This window comes from Kogia breviceps, chromosome 10 (assembly GCF_026419965.1).
Source record: "Kogia breviceps isolate mKogBre1 chromosome 10, mKogBre1 haplotype 1, whole genome shotgun sequence".
In the NCBI taxonomy this organism is placed as follows: Eukaryota; Metazoa; Chordata; class Mammalia; order Artiodactyla; family Physeteridae; genus Kogia; species Kogia breviceps.
In genome coordinates, this window is record NC_081319.1 from 92005683 (window position 1) to 92025284 (window position 19602).

The 19602-nt window shown below is 40.1% G+C and overlaps 1 protein-coding gene across 3 annotated transcripts in view; it reads left to right on the top strand.

Moving 5' to 3' along the window:
* The window catches only part of MBOAT1 (membrane bound O-acyltransferase domain containing 1), a 114443-nt gene extending 99714 nt beyond the window's left edge, over window positions 1–14729 (top strand). For all 3 annotated transcript variants that reach the window (XM_059075571.2, XM_059075574.2, XM_067006671.1), the window contains 2 exons: window positions 1653–1804; window positions 13417–14729. In XM_059075571.2, coding sequence (XP_058931554.1) covers window positions 1653–1804; window positions 13417–13540 — 276 coding nt within the window. In that variant the 3' untranslated portion in view covers window positions 13541–14729. The remainder of the gene's footprint in view (window positions 1–1652; window positions 1805–13416) is intronic.
* The last annotated feature ends 4873 nt before the right edge of the window (window positions 14730–19602 follow it).

Sequence of the window (19602 nt, forward strand, 5' to 3'; positions counted from 1 at the left end):
CGTTGCGGAGCACAGGCTCCGGACGCACAGGCGCAGCGGCCATGGCTCACGGGCTTAGTTGCTCCGCGGCATGTGGGATCCTCCCGGACCAGGGCACGAACCCGTGTCTCCTGCATCGGCAGGCGGACTCTCAACCACTGCGCCACCAGGGAAGCCCCTAGCTATTCATTCTTGAATTCATCTGTTCTGTTAATATTTCAGGAGCCCTACTATATGCTAGTAGGTGCTGGGCTATTGCAGTGAACAAAAGTTCCCCGCCCATGGAATTTTTATTTTAGTTAGAAGAAGGTTTGTGGGGATACATGTGTGAACAGATGGATAATTGATTATTCTGACTAGCACACTTTAAAGTACATATTTGTGCATTGAAAACAGAAGACATTTTCTTTTCTCCCATACATACACTAGCTTGGATCACAAAACTAAAAAACAGATGGGAGGACAAACTTGAACAAAGGCCAGAATTTCGTTAATACTTTCAGAGTATTATTTCTTAAGATGTCTTTAGTTGATTTCAATGGGTATAAAAGGATTAATTTATGTAAAGCCTCTTGGGTGACCTGGAAATGTTTTTCACAAATAAGTTAGGTAACGGATGGAGGGGAGAGGGTTGACGGAACAGTATTTCCATTTTTTTTCCAAAAGGAGAATGAACTCAAACAGTCATGAAGTGTCTCAGGCCCAGGAAGTTACCTAGTAAAATCTCTTACATGCTTTTCAATACTGCCCACAGATGGACCTCTAGCCTCTGTCCTGAGGAACTCAGAGCCAAGGAGGTGCCCTCAGCTTCCCAGGCAGCCCTAGGAAGCCTTTCCTGCTTTGAGGCTGACCTACCTATAAGCCAGCAATTGTTTCAGCTCTGTCTTTGGTTCTGGCATCTGGAAATTAGGTGTCTTTCTGGAGCCAAATCTGTGTCAAAAGACCTACAACTGAGTATCCTTTGACCCAGCATTTTCCATCTCAAAGAATGCTGTTTCCTTGTCTGGAAAATTGGCATACTGATGATTACATGATAGGCCTGTGGGGAGAGTCAACAGAGATGATACCCATAAAGAATTCGCACAGGCTTGGCACACAGTAAGCACTCAATAAATCGTAGCTCATGTTATTATACTATTATATTATTAGTGTTATTCAAAGGAAATAATTAGGAAACAGTGCAGAGACTTTTCTACAAGAGTATACATCACAGAATTGTTTACAATAGCAGGGGATAGGAGACTAACTTCCCATAATTAAAATTGTATCAGATTAATAATGACATGGAAAAACACTCATGCTATGTTACTAAATGTAAAAACAGGCTAAACATATATTGACACCACTGGAAACGTAAATATGGATATATATGAATGTAAAAGGACTTGGAAGGTATGTGCCAAGTTTTTCAACAGTGCTTTTCTCTGGGAGATATTAAAGAAAAAACAATCTGATTCTGCTTAGTTGTTCTTTAAACATTTTTCTACAGTGAATGAACTTATATTTTTTTAATAATAAGAAAAACCATAGTGGTAGTTTTAGTTGAAAACAGAACTCAGATGGTTGGTAGTTTTTATCTCCTATGTTCCCTGAGGGGTATTACCTGCATGCATGGAGTAAAAGTTTCTATTTTTTGCATCCCCTCCATCCACCATGACTTCCTTGGTGAGCAGGTGAGGAACAACTACAGACATTACTTCCTTTCTTCAAAAGCCCTCAAGGTTGTTTATGACATAGTCACCTGGGCCGTCACTCAGCTGGCCGTCTCTTACACAGTCGCCCCCTTCGTTATGTTGGCCGTGGAACCCACCATCAGTTTATACAAGTAAGTTTCCACTGTTCTCGATTGCTCTCCAGTAAACTTGTCTGTTCTCTCTGTGTTTGACTCGGGAGTTGGCAAATTGAATCAATCAGTACTGACCATCTCTATGTATGGCTTCGATGGGAAAATGTCTAGAGAAAGCTTTAGGAGGAAGTGTCCGTCCTGGAGATGCCAACAGACAAATAGTAATACACTGAGCAGAGTTGACAGGTAGCCCTTCAGCCATGCCTAATGTAAGTAAGAGATGCTTATGGCAGTGAATTCTGAAGGGATGTATCCAGATTACAAACTCAGAGGGTGAGTTCACTGCCCTCGCCTCTTTTTCCTGGGGTTAGGCTATGCTGGAGGCCGTGGGGGCACTCAGAGAGGGAAAGAAGCAGGCCGCAGCTGGGGCTGGGTTCACCCTACAGACAAGAGGCCTTTAGGGAAAGGGTGTCTTAGGGAAAGGGTGTCTTAGGGAAAGGGTGTCAGGCCCTTATATTCAAACATCAGCCCTCCAGATGAACTGCAAACCTCTTTGTGCTTACTTTTATTGTTTCCCTCTTTTGTCGAATTAGTCGTGTTTCTCTACTCTTGGAGAAATGGTTGCATGACCTCTGGCAAGGTATTAACCTCTTTTACCAGTGTTTTCTCAACTGTAAAATGAAGGTAAGAATAGAATTCACCTCTAAGCACCTTTAGGTGTTAGGACTGAATGAGGCTAACGTGCAAGGGACTCAGCCCAGTGTCTGGCATGTAGTCTGTACTCAATAAATACCAACTTGTGTTATTTACTGATTTGCAGAGACTTTTGCAGATTGAGTTTGGACCATAGCTACAGTCAGAAAAGTGGCTTAGAAATAAACATGCAAACGTGCCTTATTGTACATCAGGGATTGGACTCGCTGGTCAGGAATGATCAAAGAAATTTTACTACTTGGTACAGGTATCAATGTCTAGGATGATTCTTTTTTTTTTCAGGTTATAGGAAAAGAAGGTAGAGGGAAGTACACCATGTTCCTCAGTTAAGTTTGTTTCTATAACGCCAGTTAGGTCACAGGAGTTATGTCCGTATAATATGGAAGTTGAGCTGGTTTATACACAAATTTTTCTAGACAAGGGATGCCAGAAGGGTGGAAAAACAATGAAATCTCCAGCCAAAAAAAGCCCTCAGTTCAGCTACTACGGCGGTAGGAGCCATCAGTGCCCGCCCCGCGCTGGGCTTCCACTTCTCAGAGGCGCCCCGCCCAAGCTTCACCATCTTGGTTTACCTCCTCTGCACCCTCCCTCCGGGCAGCCCCACTTGCCCACAGCTCTGTTGTCCTTTCTCTTGTCTCAGTGCCCTCTAGCCAGCACTTGTCCTTCATTATCTGGGACTTTTATTGCCCCCTGAAGCAGCCTTAGCCCCCGTTGAGCTATATGCCTGGGCTGTCCAAGTTTCTGGCTTGGGGGCTCACTGTCTGTGTTAGCGCTCTGGTTACAAAGTCTCATAGGTTTTGAGTTGTCTTCTTCTGTCTTCATAGGTTAACTTGTAACCCTGGGCCCTTCTCTCCCTTTTCTTTGGAGGTGCCCAGCCCCCTCCACACTCCCTTACTCTAGGGGAGACAGCTGCTAGTGAGGAGATGACTTTTATAAAAGAAATGGAACGGTGAAATAAAAAATGTTCCGTTAAATCAGATTTTTTTTTAAAAGAGGCACTTGTTTTTTTTATAACAGGCATTGAAACACATTGACTTGCATTCCCGAGTAAGATGGATGGGGCTGAGGGTTTCCCCCAGTGTTTGGAAACTCTAAGTGCCTATGAGGACTAATAAACAGGAACTAGAGAGAGACAGAAAAACCACCCTAGTCCTGGTGTCTTAAGCACATGACGTTGCCAGACGCAAGATTTTCTTCCGGAATGTTTGTATCATGTTGTAGCAGAAATATCTGTATTTAACTCTGTACCATTTAATACCTACAGAATGCTGGGCACTTTTCTAGAAGCTGGGGGATGGGATGGTGAGCCAAAGATAGAAATCATTCTTACTTCCACGGAGGAGAGAGCTTGGTGGAAGTGACAGGAAATAATTGACAAATTTATAAATACCCACTAAGATCATACTCTGAGTGAATGGTACAAAGATTTATGAGAGCATGTAACGGGAATCTGCTCTTGGGAGAAAGCAGCGTTTTGAGTCCTGGAGTCTGCGGGTGCTGAGAGTGGTGGATAGAACACTGTGGGTTGTGTTCCAGACCCAGGGAGCAGCATAGATAAGCCCCGTTGTGATAGGAGGAAGCCCCGAGAAACATGAGTGTGGGCAGAATATAGAATCAATCCAAGGTAGAGAGTAGTGAGCTGAGAAAAGGGTAGGTATCAGTGTCCCTCTTTATAATATATGGAAGTGGAGGCTCAGAGAGGGTGAGCAGTTAAAACTCACACAGCAAGGCCCAAGTTTCAGATGCAAAATTTTTTCTCTAGGAGAAGCTATTTTGGAAGAATGTTAACTGTTAGGGGAGTAGCACAAAGTGCTGATTTGTTTCTGATCACACGCATTTAACCAACTGAGCATGCTAATTTCTATATTTAGGCAGGAGTTCTAGGGAAAGAATTAAATCATTATCAATCCAGATCACTCATGTAGATTTCCATTTCTTTTTAAAAACAAGCGAGTTTATTTTTTTTTTAGAAAACACCTTTGTTTAGGGTGAAATTGACATTTCTGTCACTTCTGTCAATTACAAGCAATTCAACCTATTATCTTGTTTTCATAGTTGCTTATGTATATAATTTAAATTCCCTATCTAGATCAGCTCTGTCCAATAGAAGTTTCTACAATGACCAAAATACCATCCAATATGTTGGCCACCAGTGCATGTGGCTGTTGAGCTTTTGAAATGTGGCTAGTGTGACTAAGGAACGGAGTTTTCAATTTATCTAATTTGAATTTTAACAGCCACATGTTGCCAATGGCTATTATAGATTGCCTCTCAAAAAAAGTTTTCAGAATCTTTTAAAAACAATTTTTTTCAGAAACTCTTAAGAGAATCACTGAATCTGGCAAAAGAAATGAAAACTGAATCATCTTTTTAGTCGAGGTGGGTCTAGATGCATTCCAGATCTGTTCCTCACTAGGGGATAATTTAAATAACTGGCAATGAATGGCAGTTGTATGTAAATCCATTTCTCAGGATACCCTTCCCTGATTGACATTTAAATGTCAGATGGGCTTCATTTTTCTGTCTAGTCACTTTTCAATGCACAGTGACTACAAATCCCAGGTTTAAATTTCTTAGTCTAATTTTTTTCCTTTAAGTTGTAAATAAGCCCCAAGTGAACATCTAAATGTATTATGAAAGAACTTGTGATTCTGAGAAGACGATGGAGTAGAAGGATTTGAGCTTAGCTCCTCTTGTGAAAACACCGAAATCACAACTAACTGCTGACCAACCATCAACAAAAAAGACTGGAATCTACCAAAAAAGATATTTTATATTCAAAGACAAAGAAGAAGCCACAACGAGACGGTAGGAGGGGTGCTTTTGCGACATGAATCCTATACCCATCGGGTGGGTGCCCCACAAACTGGAAAATAATTATATCACAGAGGTTCTCCCACAAGAATGAAAGTCCTGAGCCCCACATCAGGCTCCCCAGCATGAGGGTCTGGCATCAGGAGGAGGAACCCCCAGAGCATTTGGCTTTGAAGGCCCATGGGGCTGGAGTACAGGAGCTGCACAGGACTGGAGGAAACAGAGACTGCACTCCTGGAGGGCGTGCACAGGTTTTCATGTACCCTGGGACCCAGCACAAAGCAGTACCTCCATAGGAGCTGGGGCTGGACCTACCTACGAGTCTTGGAGGGTCTTCTGGGGAGGCAGGGGTCAGCTGTGGCTCATTGGGGGTGCAGGGGCAAGGACACTGGTAGCAGAGGCCCCAGAGGATATTGATCAGCATGAACTCTCCCAGAGGTTGCCATTTTGGCATCAAGACATGGCCCTTCCCACCAGCCTACAGGCTCCAGTGCTTGGACGCCTCAGGCCAAACAACCAGTAGGGTAGGAGCACAGCCCCACCCATCAGCAGACAGAGTGCATAAAGCCATACTGAGCTCACAGCCACCTCTAAACACACCCCTTGACATGGCCCTGACCACCAGAGGGATAAGACCCAGCTCCACGTACAAGTGTGCAGGCACCAGTTCCTCCCACCAGGAAGCCTGCACAAACCACAAGACCAGCCTCACCCACCAGAGGGCAGACACCAGAAGAGGAGCTATGATCCTCCAGCCAGCAGAAAGAAGACCACAAACACAAAGTTAGACAAAATGGGACAGCAGAGAAATATGTTCCAGACGAAGGAACAAGATAAAAACCGACAAGAACAACTAAATGAAGTGGACATAGGCAACCTACCTGAAAAAGAATTTAGAGTAATGATAGTAGAGATGATCAAGATCTCAGAAAAAGAATGGAGGCACAGACGAAGAAGTTACAAGAGGTGTTTAACAAAGAGCTAGAAGATTTAAAGAGCAAACGAACAGAAATGAACAATACAATAACTGGAATGAAAAATAAAGTAGAAGGGATCGATAGCAGAATAACTGAAGCAGAAGAACGAATAAGTGAGTTGAAATACAGAATGGTAGAAATCACTGCCGTGGAACAGAATAAAGAATGAAAAGAAATGAGGACAGCCTCAAGAGACCTCTGAGACAACATTAAATGCACCAACATTCACATCATAGGGGTCCCAGAAGGAGAAGAGAGAGGTAAAGGGCCTGAGAAAATATTTGGAGAGATTATAGCTGAAAACTTCCCTAACATGAGAGAGGAAACAATCAAGTCCAGGAAATGCAGAGAGTCCCATACAAGATAAGCCCAGGGAGGAACACACTGAGACACATATTAATCAAACTGATGAAAATTAAAGACAAAAAATATTAAAAGCACCAAGGGACAAGTAACAACATACAAAGGAATCCCCATAGGGTTATCAGCCAATTGTCTTCAGCAGAAACTCTGCAGGCCAGAAGGGAGTGGCATTATATTATGTAAAGTGATGAAAGGGAAAAACCTACACCCAAGAATACCCTACCCAGCAAAGCTCTCATTCAGATTCAACAGAGAAAAAGTTTTACAGACAAGCAAAAGCTAAGAGAATTCAGCACCACCAAACCAGCTTTATAACAAATCCTACAGGAACTTCTCTAGGCAGAAAAGAAAAGGCCACAACTAGAATCAAGAAAATTAAGAATGGGAAAGCTCATCAGTAAAGGCAAACGTAAAGGTAGGAAATAATCTACACACAAATATGATATCAAAACCAGCAACTGTGAGAAGAGGAGAGCACAAATGCAGTATATTGGAAATGCATTGGAAATTAAGTGACCAGCAACTTAAAACAATCTTGTACATATATAGACTGCTCTATCAAAACCTCATGGGAACCATAAACCAAAAATCTACAATAGATACACACACAAAAAAAGAAAAAGCAATCCAAACACAACAATAAAGACAAACATCAAATCACAAGAGAAGAGAACAAAAAAGGAAGGGGAGAAAAAATGACCTTCAAAAACAAATCTAAAACAATTAACAAAATGGCCATACGAACATTAATATCGATAATTACCTTAAATGTAAATGGATTAAATGCTCCTACCAAAAGACATAGACTGGCTGAATGGATACAAAAGCAAATCCATATATATGCTGTCTACAAGAGACCCACTTCAGATCTAGGGACATGTACAGACTGAGAGTGAGGAGATGGAAAAAGTTATTCCATGCAAATTCAAATCAAAAGAAAGCTGCAGTAGCAATACTCATGTCAGACAAAATAAACTTTAAAATAAAGACTGTTACAAGAGACAAAGAAGGACACTACAAAATGGTCAAGGGATCAATCCAAGAAGAAGATATGACAACTGTAAATATGTATGCACCCAACATAGGAGCACCTCAATATATAAGGCAAATGTTAACAGCCATAAAAGGAGAAATCGACAGTAACACAATAATGGGGGGGACTTTAACACCCCACTTTCATCAATGGACAGATCATCCAGAGAGAAAATCAATAAGGAAACACAGACCTTAAATGACACATTAGACCAGATGGACTTAATTGATATTTATAGACCATTACATCCAAAAGCAGCAGAATACACTTTCTTCTCAAGTGCACATGGAACATTCTCCAGGATAGATCACATCTTGGGTCACAAATCACGCCTTGGTAATTTTAAGAAAATTGAAATCATATCAAGCATCTTTTCCAACCACAACACTTAAAATTAGAAATCAATTACAGGAAAAAAACTGTAAAAAACAAACATGTGGAGGCTAAACAATATGTTACTAAACAACCAATGGATCACTGAAGAAATCAAAGAGGAAATCAAAAAATATCTTGAGACAAATGACAATGATGACCCAAAACCTATGGGACACAGCAAAAGCAGTTATAGGAGGGAAGTTTATAGCAATGGTCTTACCTCAGGAAACAAGAAAAATCTCAAACAACCTAACCTTATACCTAAAGCAACTAGAGAAAGAAGAACAAAGAAAACCCAAAGTTAGCAGAAGGAAAGAAATCATAAAGATCAGAGCAGAAATAAATGAAATAGAGATGAAAACATTAGCAAAGATCAGTGAAACTAAAAGCTGGTTCTCTGAGAGGATAAACAAGATTGATAAACCTTTATCCAGACTCATCAAGAAAAAAAGGGAGAGGACTCAAATCAATAAAGTAAGAAGTGAAAAAGGAGAAGTTACAACTGACAGCACAGAAATACAAAAGATCATAAAAGACTGCTACAGATAACTCTATGCCAATAAAATGGACAACCTAGAAGAAATGGACAAATTCTTACAAAGGTACAACCTTCCAAGACTGAACCATGAAGAAATAGAAAATATGAACAGACCAATCACAAGTACTGAAACTGAAACAGCAATTTAAAACTTCCAACAAACAAAATTCCAGGACCAGATGGCTTCACAGGTAAATGCTATCAAACATTTAGAGAAGAGTTAAACACATGTCCTCTGAAACTCTTCCAAAAAATTGCAGAGGAAGGAACACTCCCAAGCTCATTCTATGAGGTCACCATCATTCTGATAACAAAACCAAAGTCATCACACACACACAAAATTACAGGCCAATATCACTGATCCTCAACAAAATACTAGCAAACCAAATCCAACAACACATTCAAAGGATCATACACCATGATCAAGTGGGATTTTTCCCAGGGATGGAAGGATTTTTCAATATCCACAAATCAATCAGTGTGATACACCACATTAACAAACTGAAGAATAAAAACTATATTATCATCTCAATAGATGCAGAAAAAGCTTTGGACAAAATTCAACACCCATTTATGATATAAACTCTCCAGAAAGTGGGAATAGAGGGAACTTACCTCAACATAATAAAGGCCATATATGACAAACCTACAGCTAACATCATTCTCAATGGTTAAAAGCTGAAAGCATTCCCACTAAGATCAGCAACAAGGCTAGGATGTCCATTGTTGCCACCTTTATTCAACATAGTTTTGGAAGTCCTAGTCATGTCAATCAGAGTAAAGAAATAAAAGGAACCCAAATTGGAAAAGAAGTAAAACTGTCACTGTTTGCAGATGACATGATACCATACATAGAAAGTCATAAAGATGCTACCAGAAAACTACTAGAGCTCATCAATGAATTCAGTAAAGTTGCAGGATACAAAATTAATACACAGAAATCTCTTGCATTCCTATACACTAACAATGAAAGATCAGAAAAAGAAATTGAGACAATCCCATTTATCATCGCATCAAAAAGAACAAAATACATAGGAATAAATCTACCTAAGCAGAAAAAAGACCTGTACTCAGAAAACTATAAGACACTATGAAAGAAATCAAAGTGACACAAACAGATGGAAAGATATATACCATGTTCTTGGAATTGGAAGAATCAATTTTGTCAAAATGACTATACTGCCCAAGGCAATCTACAGATTCAATGCAATCCCTACCAAATTACCAATGACATTTTTCACAGAACTAGAACAAAAAACTTTAAAATTCGTATGGAGACACAAAAGATCCCAAATAGCCAGAGCAATCCTGAGAAAGAAAAACGGAGCTGGAGGAATCAGACTCCCTGACTTCAGACTATACTTACAAAGCTACAGTAATCAAAACAGTATGGTACTGGCACAAAAACAGATATATAGATCAATGGAACAGGATACAAAGCCCAGGAATAAACCCACAGACCTGTGGTCAATTAATCTATGACAAAGGAAGCAAGAATACACAATGGAGAAAGGACAGTCTTTTCAGTAAGTGGTGCTGGGAAAATGGGACAGCTACATGTAAAAGAATGAAATCAGAACATTCTCTAACACCATATGCAAAGAGAAACTCAAAATGCATCAAAGACCTATAAAACTCTTAGAAGAAAACATAGGCACAACACTCTGACATAAGTTGCAGCAATATCTTTTTGGACCCACCTCCTAATACAAATAAAAACAAAAATAAACAAATGGGACCTAATTAAATTTAAAAACTTCTGTACAGCAAAAGGAACCATAAAACAAAAAGACAACCCATAGAATGGAAGATAATATTTGCAAACAAAGCAGCTGACAAGAGATTAATCTCCAGAATATGCAAACAGCTCATGCAGCCCTATGTCAAAAAAAACTCCAAACATAAAACAAACAACCCAATAAGAAAATGGGCAGAAGACTTAGACACTTCTCCAAAGAAGCAATACAGATGGCCAAAAAGTATATGAAAAGATGCTCAACATCACTAATTATTAGAGAACTGCAAATCAAAACTACAATGTGGTATCACCTCACACCAGTCAGAATGTCCATCATTAAAAAGTCTATAAACAGTAAATGCTGGAGAGGGTATGGAGAAAAAGGAACCCTCCTACACTGTTGGTAGGAATGTAAATTGGTACAACCACTATGGAGAACAGTCTGGAGGTTCCTTAAAAAACTAAAAATAGAACTGGCATATGATCCAGCAATCCCACTCCTGGGCATATATCCAGAGAAAACCATAATTTGAAAAGGAACATGCACCCCAATGTTCATTGCAGCACTATTTACAATAGCCAAGACATGGAAGCAACATAAAATGTCCATTTACAGAGGAATGGATAAAGAAGATGTAGTACATATATACAGTGAATACTACTCAGCCATAAAAAAGAATGAAATAATGCCATTTGCAGCAACATGGATGGACCTAGAGATTGTCATACTAAGTGAAGTAAGTCAAAGACAAATATCATATGATGTCACCCATATCTAGAATCTAATTTTTAAAAATGATACAAATGAACTTATTTACAAAACAGAAAGACTTACAGATATCAGAAACAAACTTATGTTTACCAAAGAAGAAATGTATGTTGGGGGGATAAATCGGGAGCTTGGGGTTAACATACAAACACTACTATATTATAAGATAACAATTGATAACCAACAAGGACTTCCTGTGTAGCACAGGGAACTCTACTCAATATTCTGTGATAACCTATATGAGAAAAGAATAAAAATGAATATATATATATATATATGTATGTATATAACTGAATCCCTTTGCTGTATACCTGAAACTAACACAACATTGTAAATCAACTATAATCCAATAAAATTTTTTTAAAAAGAACGAAGTTGTCTTAGCTCAGGCTGCTATGACTAAATAGTATAGACTGGGTGACTTAAACAGCATACATTTATGTCTCACAATCTTGGAGGCTGGGAAGTCCAAGATCAAGATGCCAGCAGATTTGGTTTCCGACGAAAGCTCTCTTTCTGGCTTGCAGAAGGCTACTTTCTCACTGTGTCCTCACATAGCAGAGAGAGAGACCAAGGGAGACAAGGACAGCAAAAGAGATGGGGTGAGGGACAGTGAGAGGGACACAGAGAAAGATGGCTCATGCTCTGATTTCCCTTTATTTTCTAATAAGGGTACTAATGCTGTCATGGGGGCCCCACCATCATTGTCTCATCTAAACCAAATGACCACCCAAAGTCTACTTCTCCAAATACCATCAGATTGGAAGTCAGGGCTTCGACGTATGGATTTGGGGGAGGACACAAACATTTAGCCAGAGCAGAACCTTTCTGTGAAATCATTTTCAAAAGCAAAATCTCATATGTTGTTGTCTTTAACTAGATAGCACTTAATTCAATGTATAAGAATGTTAGAATTTGTGTAGGAATTTCTGTAGCTAACAAACTACTTGAGAGTAGAACTATGCTTTATTCATCTGTGTATCTGGAGTACCTAGTTTAGTCCTAGCATGCTCTATAAATGTTAGCTGAGTTTTTCTATAACAAAATGATGGCAGTACTGCTTAAAATTTGAGAGAAGTATGGAATGTCAGAATAGGTTACTAAACCTCCCTGGGAAGTTGAAGTTTTTTTTTCCCTTGACTTCCAGGATATTTGGCTTTAATCTAACAAAATTGCTCTAGCGTAGATTTGGCCACATGTAAAAGATTAAAGCAAAATGCAAGAACAAAGTACATTTTACAAGAGCCGACTTTGAAAGCTGGAGTTCCCTCTGCCTGGGGTGTGCCTGTGAGAATCCCAGCTTACACTTGCTGAGCCAATGTGTTTATCTGTAGAGCTGTAATTCACTCTCATTAATGTCCTGGTTTAAATGGTAAATCAGATGGTCACTTACCCGTGACTGTTCACCCCTCTGCTAAATACTACCATTTGTCTATACGTCTCTTCTTTTCCATTCCCAAACCAAGGGGTGGGGGTCTTTGCCTTTTTGTAGATCCCAGTTCAATGCTTCGTATATCCTAGGCAGTAAATGCTTATTGAAAGAAGAAATGAAGATATGTTTGCTTCTGCTGGAGCTTTTAACTATTCTATAGACCTGACATTATGATCACAGAAGCTGGGGAATGACATGTAAATCAATTGTGGGTCCCCTGCCCCTTAACATTATTTTCCTTTGCTCTTCAAAAAGCATTGGAGAAAGTGTAAGTTCAGTTTTCCCAAATGGATATAGAACAATTTCATAAAAGCTGTTTCTAATTACTTGCCTTCATTGATGTGTACAGTATTTATTGAGCATCGACACTGTGTCCAGTACCACACTTATGCAATAAGTCCACAAACCTCAAAAGCAAAACTTGTTTTAGTTTGGATGAAAATCGACTTATGGAGTAGGCTTTTGAAATCTAGATTCCTCAGGCTCATAATATATACAAGAACCCCTGACGCTTAGTGGAGCACATTGGCTAAAGTGTCAGTTGCATTTGTGTTTGGGGAACATAGGGTAGGGCTTCAATTTCATTCCATGCATCCTTAGACTTTTAATATGGTGGGTTTCTAGCTGTCAGCGTTCATTCTCTCGATCTGCTTATTACATCAGTGGGGCATTGCCATACGTCTGTCTGCAGATGGGCTGGTTGGTTTGCTCTGCCCAGCTTTGTGGTTTTGGTCCATCCCTGGCCCACTCACCCACCAAAGGGAGTTATCTGTGGAGTGGATCAAGGCAAGCCTGAGGGCAGTCAGGTCCGCCAGTGCCAAAAGGTGATGTAATTGCTTCATGTGACACTTCCCACATGCACCCCTGTTTGAAATATAATTTGTGTGTTTATTCCTAGGTCCATGTACTTTTACTTACACATTATCAGTCTCCTGATTATACTATTCCTGCCAATCAAACCACAAGCTCATCATCAAAGGCGGCCTCAGACTCTGAACTCTGTTAAGAAAAAAATAGATTGATACCTCCAAAAAAAAGAAACAAACAAAAGCTGAACACATAAGACTGCAAATCACTGGACAGAGGAAATAAAAAGACTCCAGAGTTCTCCAGTGACCTAGAGGTGATGTTTACATGCATCTATTTTGTTTTGATTTTTTAAGTGCAGGGAGTATTTTTATAAAGCTTTTTTTTGTATCATTGAATCAGCCATGTCCAGTTGATTTAATACTTTCTAGGACATTTGAGTAGTATGGAGGTGTGTGGAGAATGTGCTAGAACTGCAGAGACAGTCCATTCTGGGCTAGCTGGGTCTTCACTTTTCTGGCATGATCTCCAACCACTGAAATCTGGACGTTGGGAACCCGGGCGTCTGCTCCAGAAGTTAGAAGGTAAAGCTGAGATGACTTGTCTTCCAGAACATATGCAAGATGGTTGTTCCTTGGGAAGCCCCCAGTCCTTTGACTTGTGACATTACTGTTCTCAAACACATTAACTACACTCAGAAGATTGCTGGGGAGGGACTGTGTGGAGGGAGGTTTGCAGAATACTGAAAATTCAATGAGCCTGCAGGACTAAATGTGAATGGACACTTGAATGGACCGGAAGTCAGATACGTGCCCTGAGGGTGGCTGCGTTACGCCCCCGCCCCCCGCCAGGGATGTAACCCTTCTTTCTTCTGAAGTGAGCCAAGGTTGGAAATCAAAGTCTCCTGTCCACATACGAGAAGTCTCAGAGGGGCTACAGTTTTCCATTGCATATGTGCCTTCTGCTTGCCCAGGCATGGCCCTGAGAAAACACCCAGATTTCACACCATTAAGGCAGAGGGATGTCTTTTTATAAGTATTTTAAAAAGTAATTTAAAGTTATATTGAAGTTTGGGAAGAAGAGGCAGATATTTCTCTTTTCTCCCCTCACTTCTCAGAGGTGTTTATGATCACAGCCCATGATGTTCACTTGGGCTGGTTTACATTTTTTTCAGTTTCATAGCTGATTAAATCCTACATTGTTTTAGTTGAATCATCCTATTAGAAAGCAGAGATTGAAAAATGGTTTTCCTTTCTATCTTTGTAATGAATGTGCTGTGGCTCCTTTGGGAAACTTCTATTGGGTGATATTCTATGTGGGAGAAGGACACATGGTATTAAATGTTGTGGAAAATAATAATGATAATAATAAAATCTATGCTACAATGTTGTACCCTCAATCAAATACCTTGGGAGGAGAGAATTTGTTCAAATCAGATGGTAAATCAATACTGCATTTCTACATGAAGGAAATATTTCTAAAAAGAAGTGCTTTTTGTCTGTGTCAGACTTGCCGTTCTGAAGCATGTGTGTGTATTTTGTGTGTGTGTATGTGTTTTAACAAATGTGTACAAGGTTTTACTTGCTTAAAATTTGAGCATCACACGTTCAATTTGTGCTACATGTCAGGTGCTTGGATGTTTTTGGTTTGATTTCTGATCTTCGTTCCTAACGGTGCAGGTAGGATTAACCTCCTTTTAACAGATGAGGAAACAGAATCAGGAAGATGGCTGCTAACTGCCCCAGAGTCACAGACTTAGTGCTTGAGCTGAGATTTGAATCCAAGACGGTCCCAAGAAAGCCACTGGCCGTGGATCTGTCTATGAGGTATCCTGCTGGTGCGTCTCTTTGGACAATGAAATGTGAAATGATGTGCTTGTCCCTTAAATAGTTTGTGTGGTCCTGATGCTGCTCAGAACCTGAGCTCTAGTCCTTATGTGAGACAATGGAAGTTAAGAAGTAGCACTTCTGTACCAGCATAGGAGGCTTACCCCAGTTTAACCAGGGAACCTTGTGGCAACCCTACTTTGCTGTCCCAGAAGGAATATTAGATAGTGGATAGAGGGAAGAGAATGTAGGTGCCTAAAATCTGTCAGGGTCTGTCTCCAACAGGAATATTTTGAGGTCCAAGACCAAGAAAAATACCCATCTTGCACACCAGCAAAAATGGTATACATCACCGTTGGCATGGAGTGTGTGGAATAATCCATCTTACAATGGAATCTTTGAACTTGCAATATGATTTATGTCTGGGGTTCTCTGTATTTAGTATCTTCATTTCTGAGAGAAGAACTCTGGTGGCGAGAGGAGAGGTGATCATTAGGGAGACCAGCAGTCCTGCTCTGCAGAGACTCTGCCAACCTCTCAGTCCTGGGCAAACAAGGACCACTGGTCCCTTAAGAGACCTCTCAGAATCAATTACTCGTTATGGAATGGAAGTCAAGCCTGTGGAATCTGGGCTTATAGATTCTCTATTTCAGACAGTGCTAGGTCCTGGCACACCCGTTTCATATTACGAGGCCTTATTCAGTACTAAAAGGACAACACCTCCAAGAGCAATTAGTACCTTTTTTCCCCCGAGAACATTTAACCATAGAAAAAATTTCAATTTAGGACAAAAGTTTAAACAGAAGATTGGGACTGTTCCTATTGCCTTAGAGTTCCTAGTTGTCCTAAACATAATATGCATTTAATAAATATGTTTTGGGTTGATGAGCTTGCAGTTTAAAAGAAATAAGTTTTAGGGTTTGTTTTTGAAAAGGCCAGATTTAAAATATTCTATTTTAGCTCAATGTCGCTAATCATCATGGAAATGTGAGTCAAAACCACAATGAGATCTCACCTCACACCAGTCAGAATGGCTGTCATCAAAAAGAACACAAGGATAGAAAGCCCAGAGATAAACCCATGCACCTATGTTCACCTAATCTATGACAAAGTCGGCGAGAATATACAATGGAGAAAAGATCATCTCTTCAATAAGTGGTGCTGGGAAAACTGGACAACTACATGTAAAAGAATGAAATTAGAACACTCCCTACCACCATACACGAAAATAAACTCAAAATGGTTTAAAGACCTAAATGTAAGGCTGGATACTATAAAACACTTAGAGGAAAATATAAGAAAACACTCTTTGACATAAATCACAGCAAGATCTTTTTCAATCCATTGCCTACAGTAATGAAAATAAAAACAAAAATAAACAGGACCTAATTAAAAGCTTTTGCACAGCAAAGGAAACCATAAACAAAACAAAAAGACAACACTCACAATGGGAGAAAATATTTGCAAATGAAGCAACTGACAAGGGAATAATTTCCAAAATGCACAAACAGCTCATGCAGCTCAATATCAAAAAAAACAACCCAATCAAAAAATGGGCAGAAGACCTAAATAGACATTCCTCCAAAGAAGACATACAGATGGCCAAGAAGCACATGAAAAGCTGCTCAACATCACTAATTATTAGAGAAATCCAAATTTAAACTACAATGTGATATCGCCTCATACTGGTCAGATTGGCCATCATCAAAACGTCTACAAACAGTAAATGCTGGAGAGGGTATGGAGAAAAAGGTGGGAATTTACATTCCCACTGTTGGTAGGAATGTAAATTGGTACAGCTATTATGGAGAATGGTATGGAGGTTCTTAAAAAACTAAAACTAGAGCTATCATATGACCCAGCAATTCCACTCCTAGGCATATATCTGGAGAAAACCAGAATTCTAAAGGATGCATGCACCCTAATGTTCACTGCAGTACTATTTACAATAGTCAGGACATGGAAGCAACCTAAATGTCCATTGACAGAGGAATAAAGAAGATGTGGTACATATGTACAATGGAATATTACTCAGCCATAAAAAGGAACAAAATAGTGCCATTTGCAGAGACATGGATGGACCTAGAGATTGTCATAGAGAGTGAAGTAAGTCAGAAAAAGAAAAACAGATATGTGGAATCTAGAAAAATGGTACAGATGAACTTATTTGTAAAGCAGAATGAGTCACAGATGGAGAGAACAAACTTACAGTTATCAAGGGGGGAAGGAGAGGGTTGGATGAGTTACGAGATTGGGATTGACATATATACACTACTATGTATAAAAGAGATAACTAATGAGAATCTACTGTATAGCACAGGGAACTCTACTCAGTGCTCTGTGGTGACCTAAATGGGAAGGAAATCTAAAAAAGAGTGGATGTATGGATACATATAACTGACTCACTTTGCTGCACAGCAGAAACTAACAACATTGTAAAGCGACTATACTCCAATAAAAATTAATTTAAAAAAATAACACAAGTAACAAATGTTGGCAAGAAAGTGAAGAAAAGGGAGCCCTTGTACACTGTTGGTACGAGTGAGATTTGGTGCAGTCACTGTGGAAAACAGTATGGAGGTTTCTCAAAAAACTAAAAGAACTACCATATGACCCAACAATTCCACTCCTGGATATATATCCAAAAAAACCCCAAAACACTAATTCAAAAAGAAACAAGCATCCCAGTGTTCACAGCAGCATTATTTACAATTGCCAATGTATGGAAACAACCTAAATGTCCATCAGCAGATGAATGGGTAAAGAAGATACCCACACACGTATGTACACACACACACATATGTTGGAATACTACTCATCCATAAAAAAGAATGAAATTTTTCCATTTGCAGCAACATGGAGTGACTTAGAGGGCATTATGTATGCTCAGTGAAATAAGAGAGAAAGACAAATACTGTATGATATCATTTATATGTGGAACCTAAAAAATAAACTAGTGAATAAAACAGAAAAGAAGTAAACTCACAGATATAGAGAACTGGTGGTTACCAGTAGGGAGAGGGAAGGGAGGGACAACACAGGGGTAGGAGAAAAAAGGGGTTATTATGGGATTATATGAAATCACATATATGAAACTTTTGAAAATTGTAAAGCACTATAGACTTTAAAAAATATTTCATTCAGTTAAAAACATTTCTATTTTAGTTTTAAGGTTACCATAAAGAAGAGGAACATTATTCAATAGTTGCAAAAAATCAGTAAGTGCTCAGTCAGATTTTGACAGGCTAAGAGAGAAAAAGGCAGAAATCGGGAGGACAAAAGAGGAGTTGGTGGGTGGTCCCAGAATGGGGTGGGTGTGCCCTCTGTAGTGTGCAGGCTGAGGGCAGTGAGCAGAGAGTCCTTCTGGACAGCCCTTCTCCACCCTGGTCGCACATCACAACCATGATAGGAAGTTTAAAAAGAAGTGATTGATGCCCAGCCTCACGAGAGACCACATCTTATCTCTTCTTGTCTCCAGCACTTGGCATGGTGCTTGGCATGTCATGAAGATTCAGTAAGTGTTCATTGAATGAATGAGGAATTGAAAGCATGTTTAATGCGTTGTTGGGTTTGACAGTTTTGATGGAGTCAGTTTTGGGCTGGGAAACATCTTTTCTGCTTTTCAGAATTAGTTTTTGAAATAAAGGCATGTGTTTTCAGGGAATTGTGAAAGCACATTATGTGAAATAGCCAGTCAAGCAGGCAGTTTACATGGTCTGAAAGCCCCCTGATCTGCCCATCCATTAATTAATGCATTTTCTTATTTATCAAATTTTGTTGGGTCTGGAATGGGTCTGGCATTCTGTTAGGCACTGCAGGTAAAGATGCTGAAGACCCATTCTCTGCCCTTGAAGAGCTCACAATGTGACCAGAAAGACAAGATCCAGAGCATGTGCTGCAGGAATACCTGGGGGAATCTCAGCATGCAGAATGACAGAGTGATTGGTTGCTGTATCCTTGTTTTCCTGTACGTTTGGAGCTACCTCATCTCACAGTGCCTGAAGGTTACCCACCACAGCAACGTCACCACTCACCAGCCTCTTGTCCGGGTGAAGTTAAGCCTGCCCTTATCCTGAAATTGGATGCTGCCTTTGCAACAAATCAGTACCAGTTAATGCAGTGGCCACCCAAAGGAGCAGGCTGTGCTTTCACAGTTGCCCATAGAGATAGTGGGGTGGCTAGTCCCCTCCTGGAAGGATCTTTAGTGAAGGTTCCAGGCTCAGTGAATGACGTGATGAGGCCCAAGAGGAAGGGCATTTGCTGAGAGAAGGCCCAGCCCACCTGAGCTTTGTCTAACTCCCTAAACTTACAGAAGGCTACAAGCTCCAGAAACAATTGCAAGCCGCCATCCCACCCCCACCCCTGGGCTAAAGGAGTGGTTGCAAGCCGCTGCCGCTGGACTCCAGGAGAGGTCTTGAACTGCCACCATTTCCATCGTGTGCTCTGGGGGT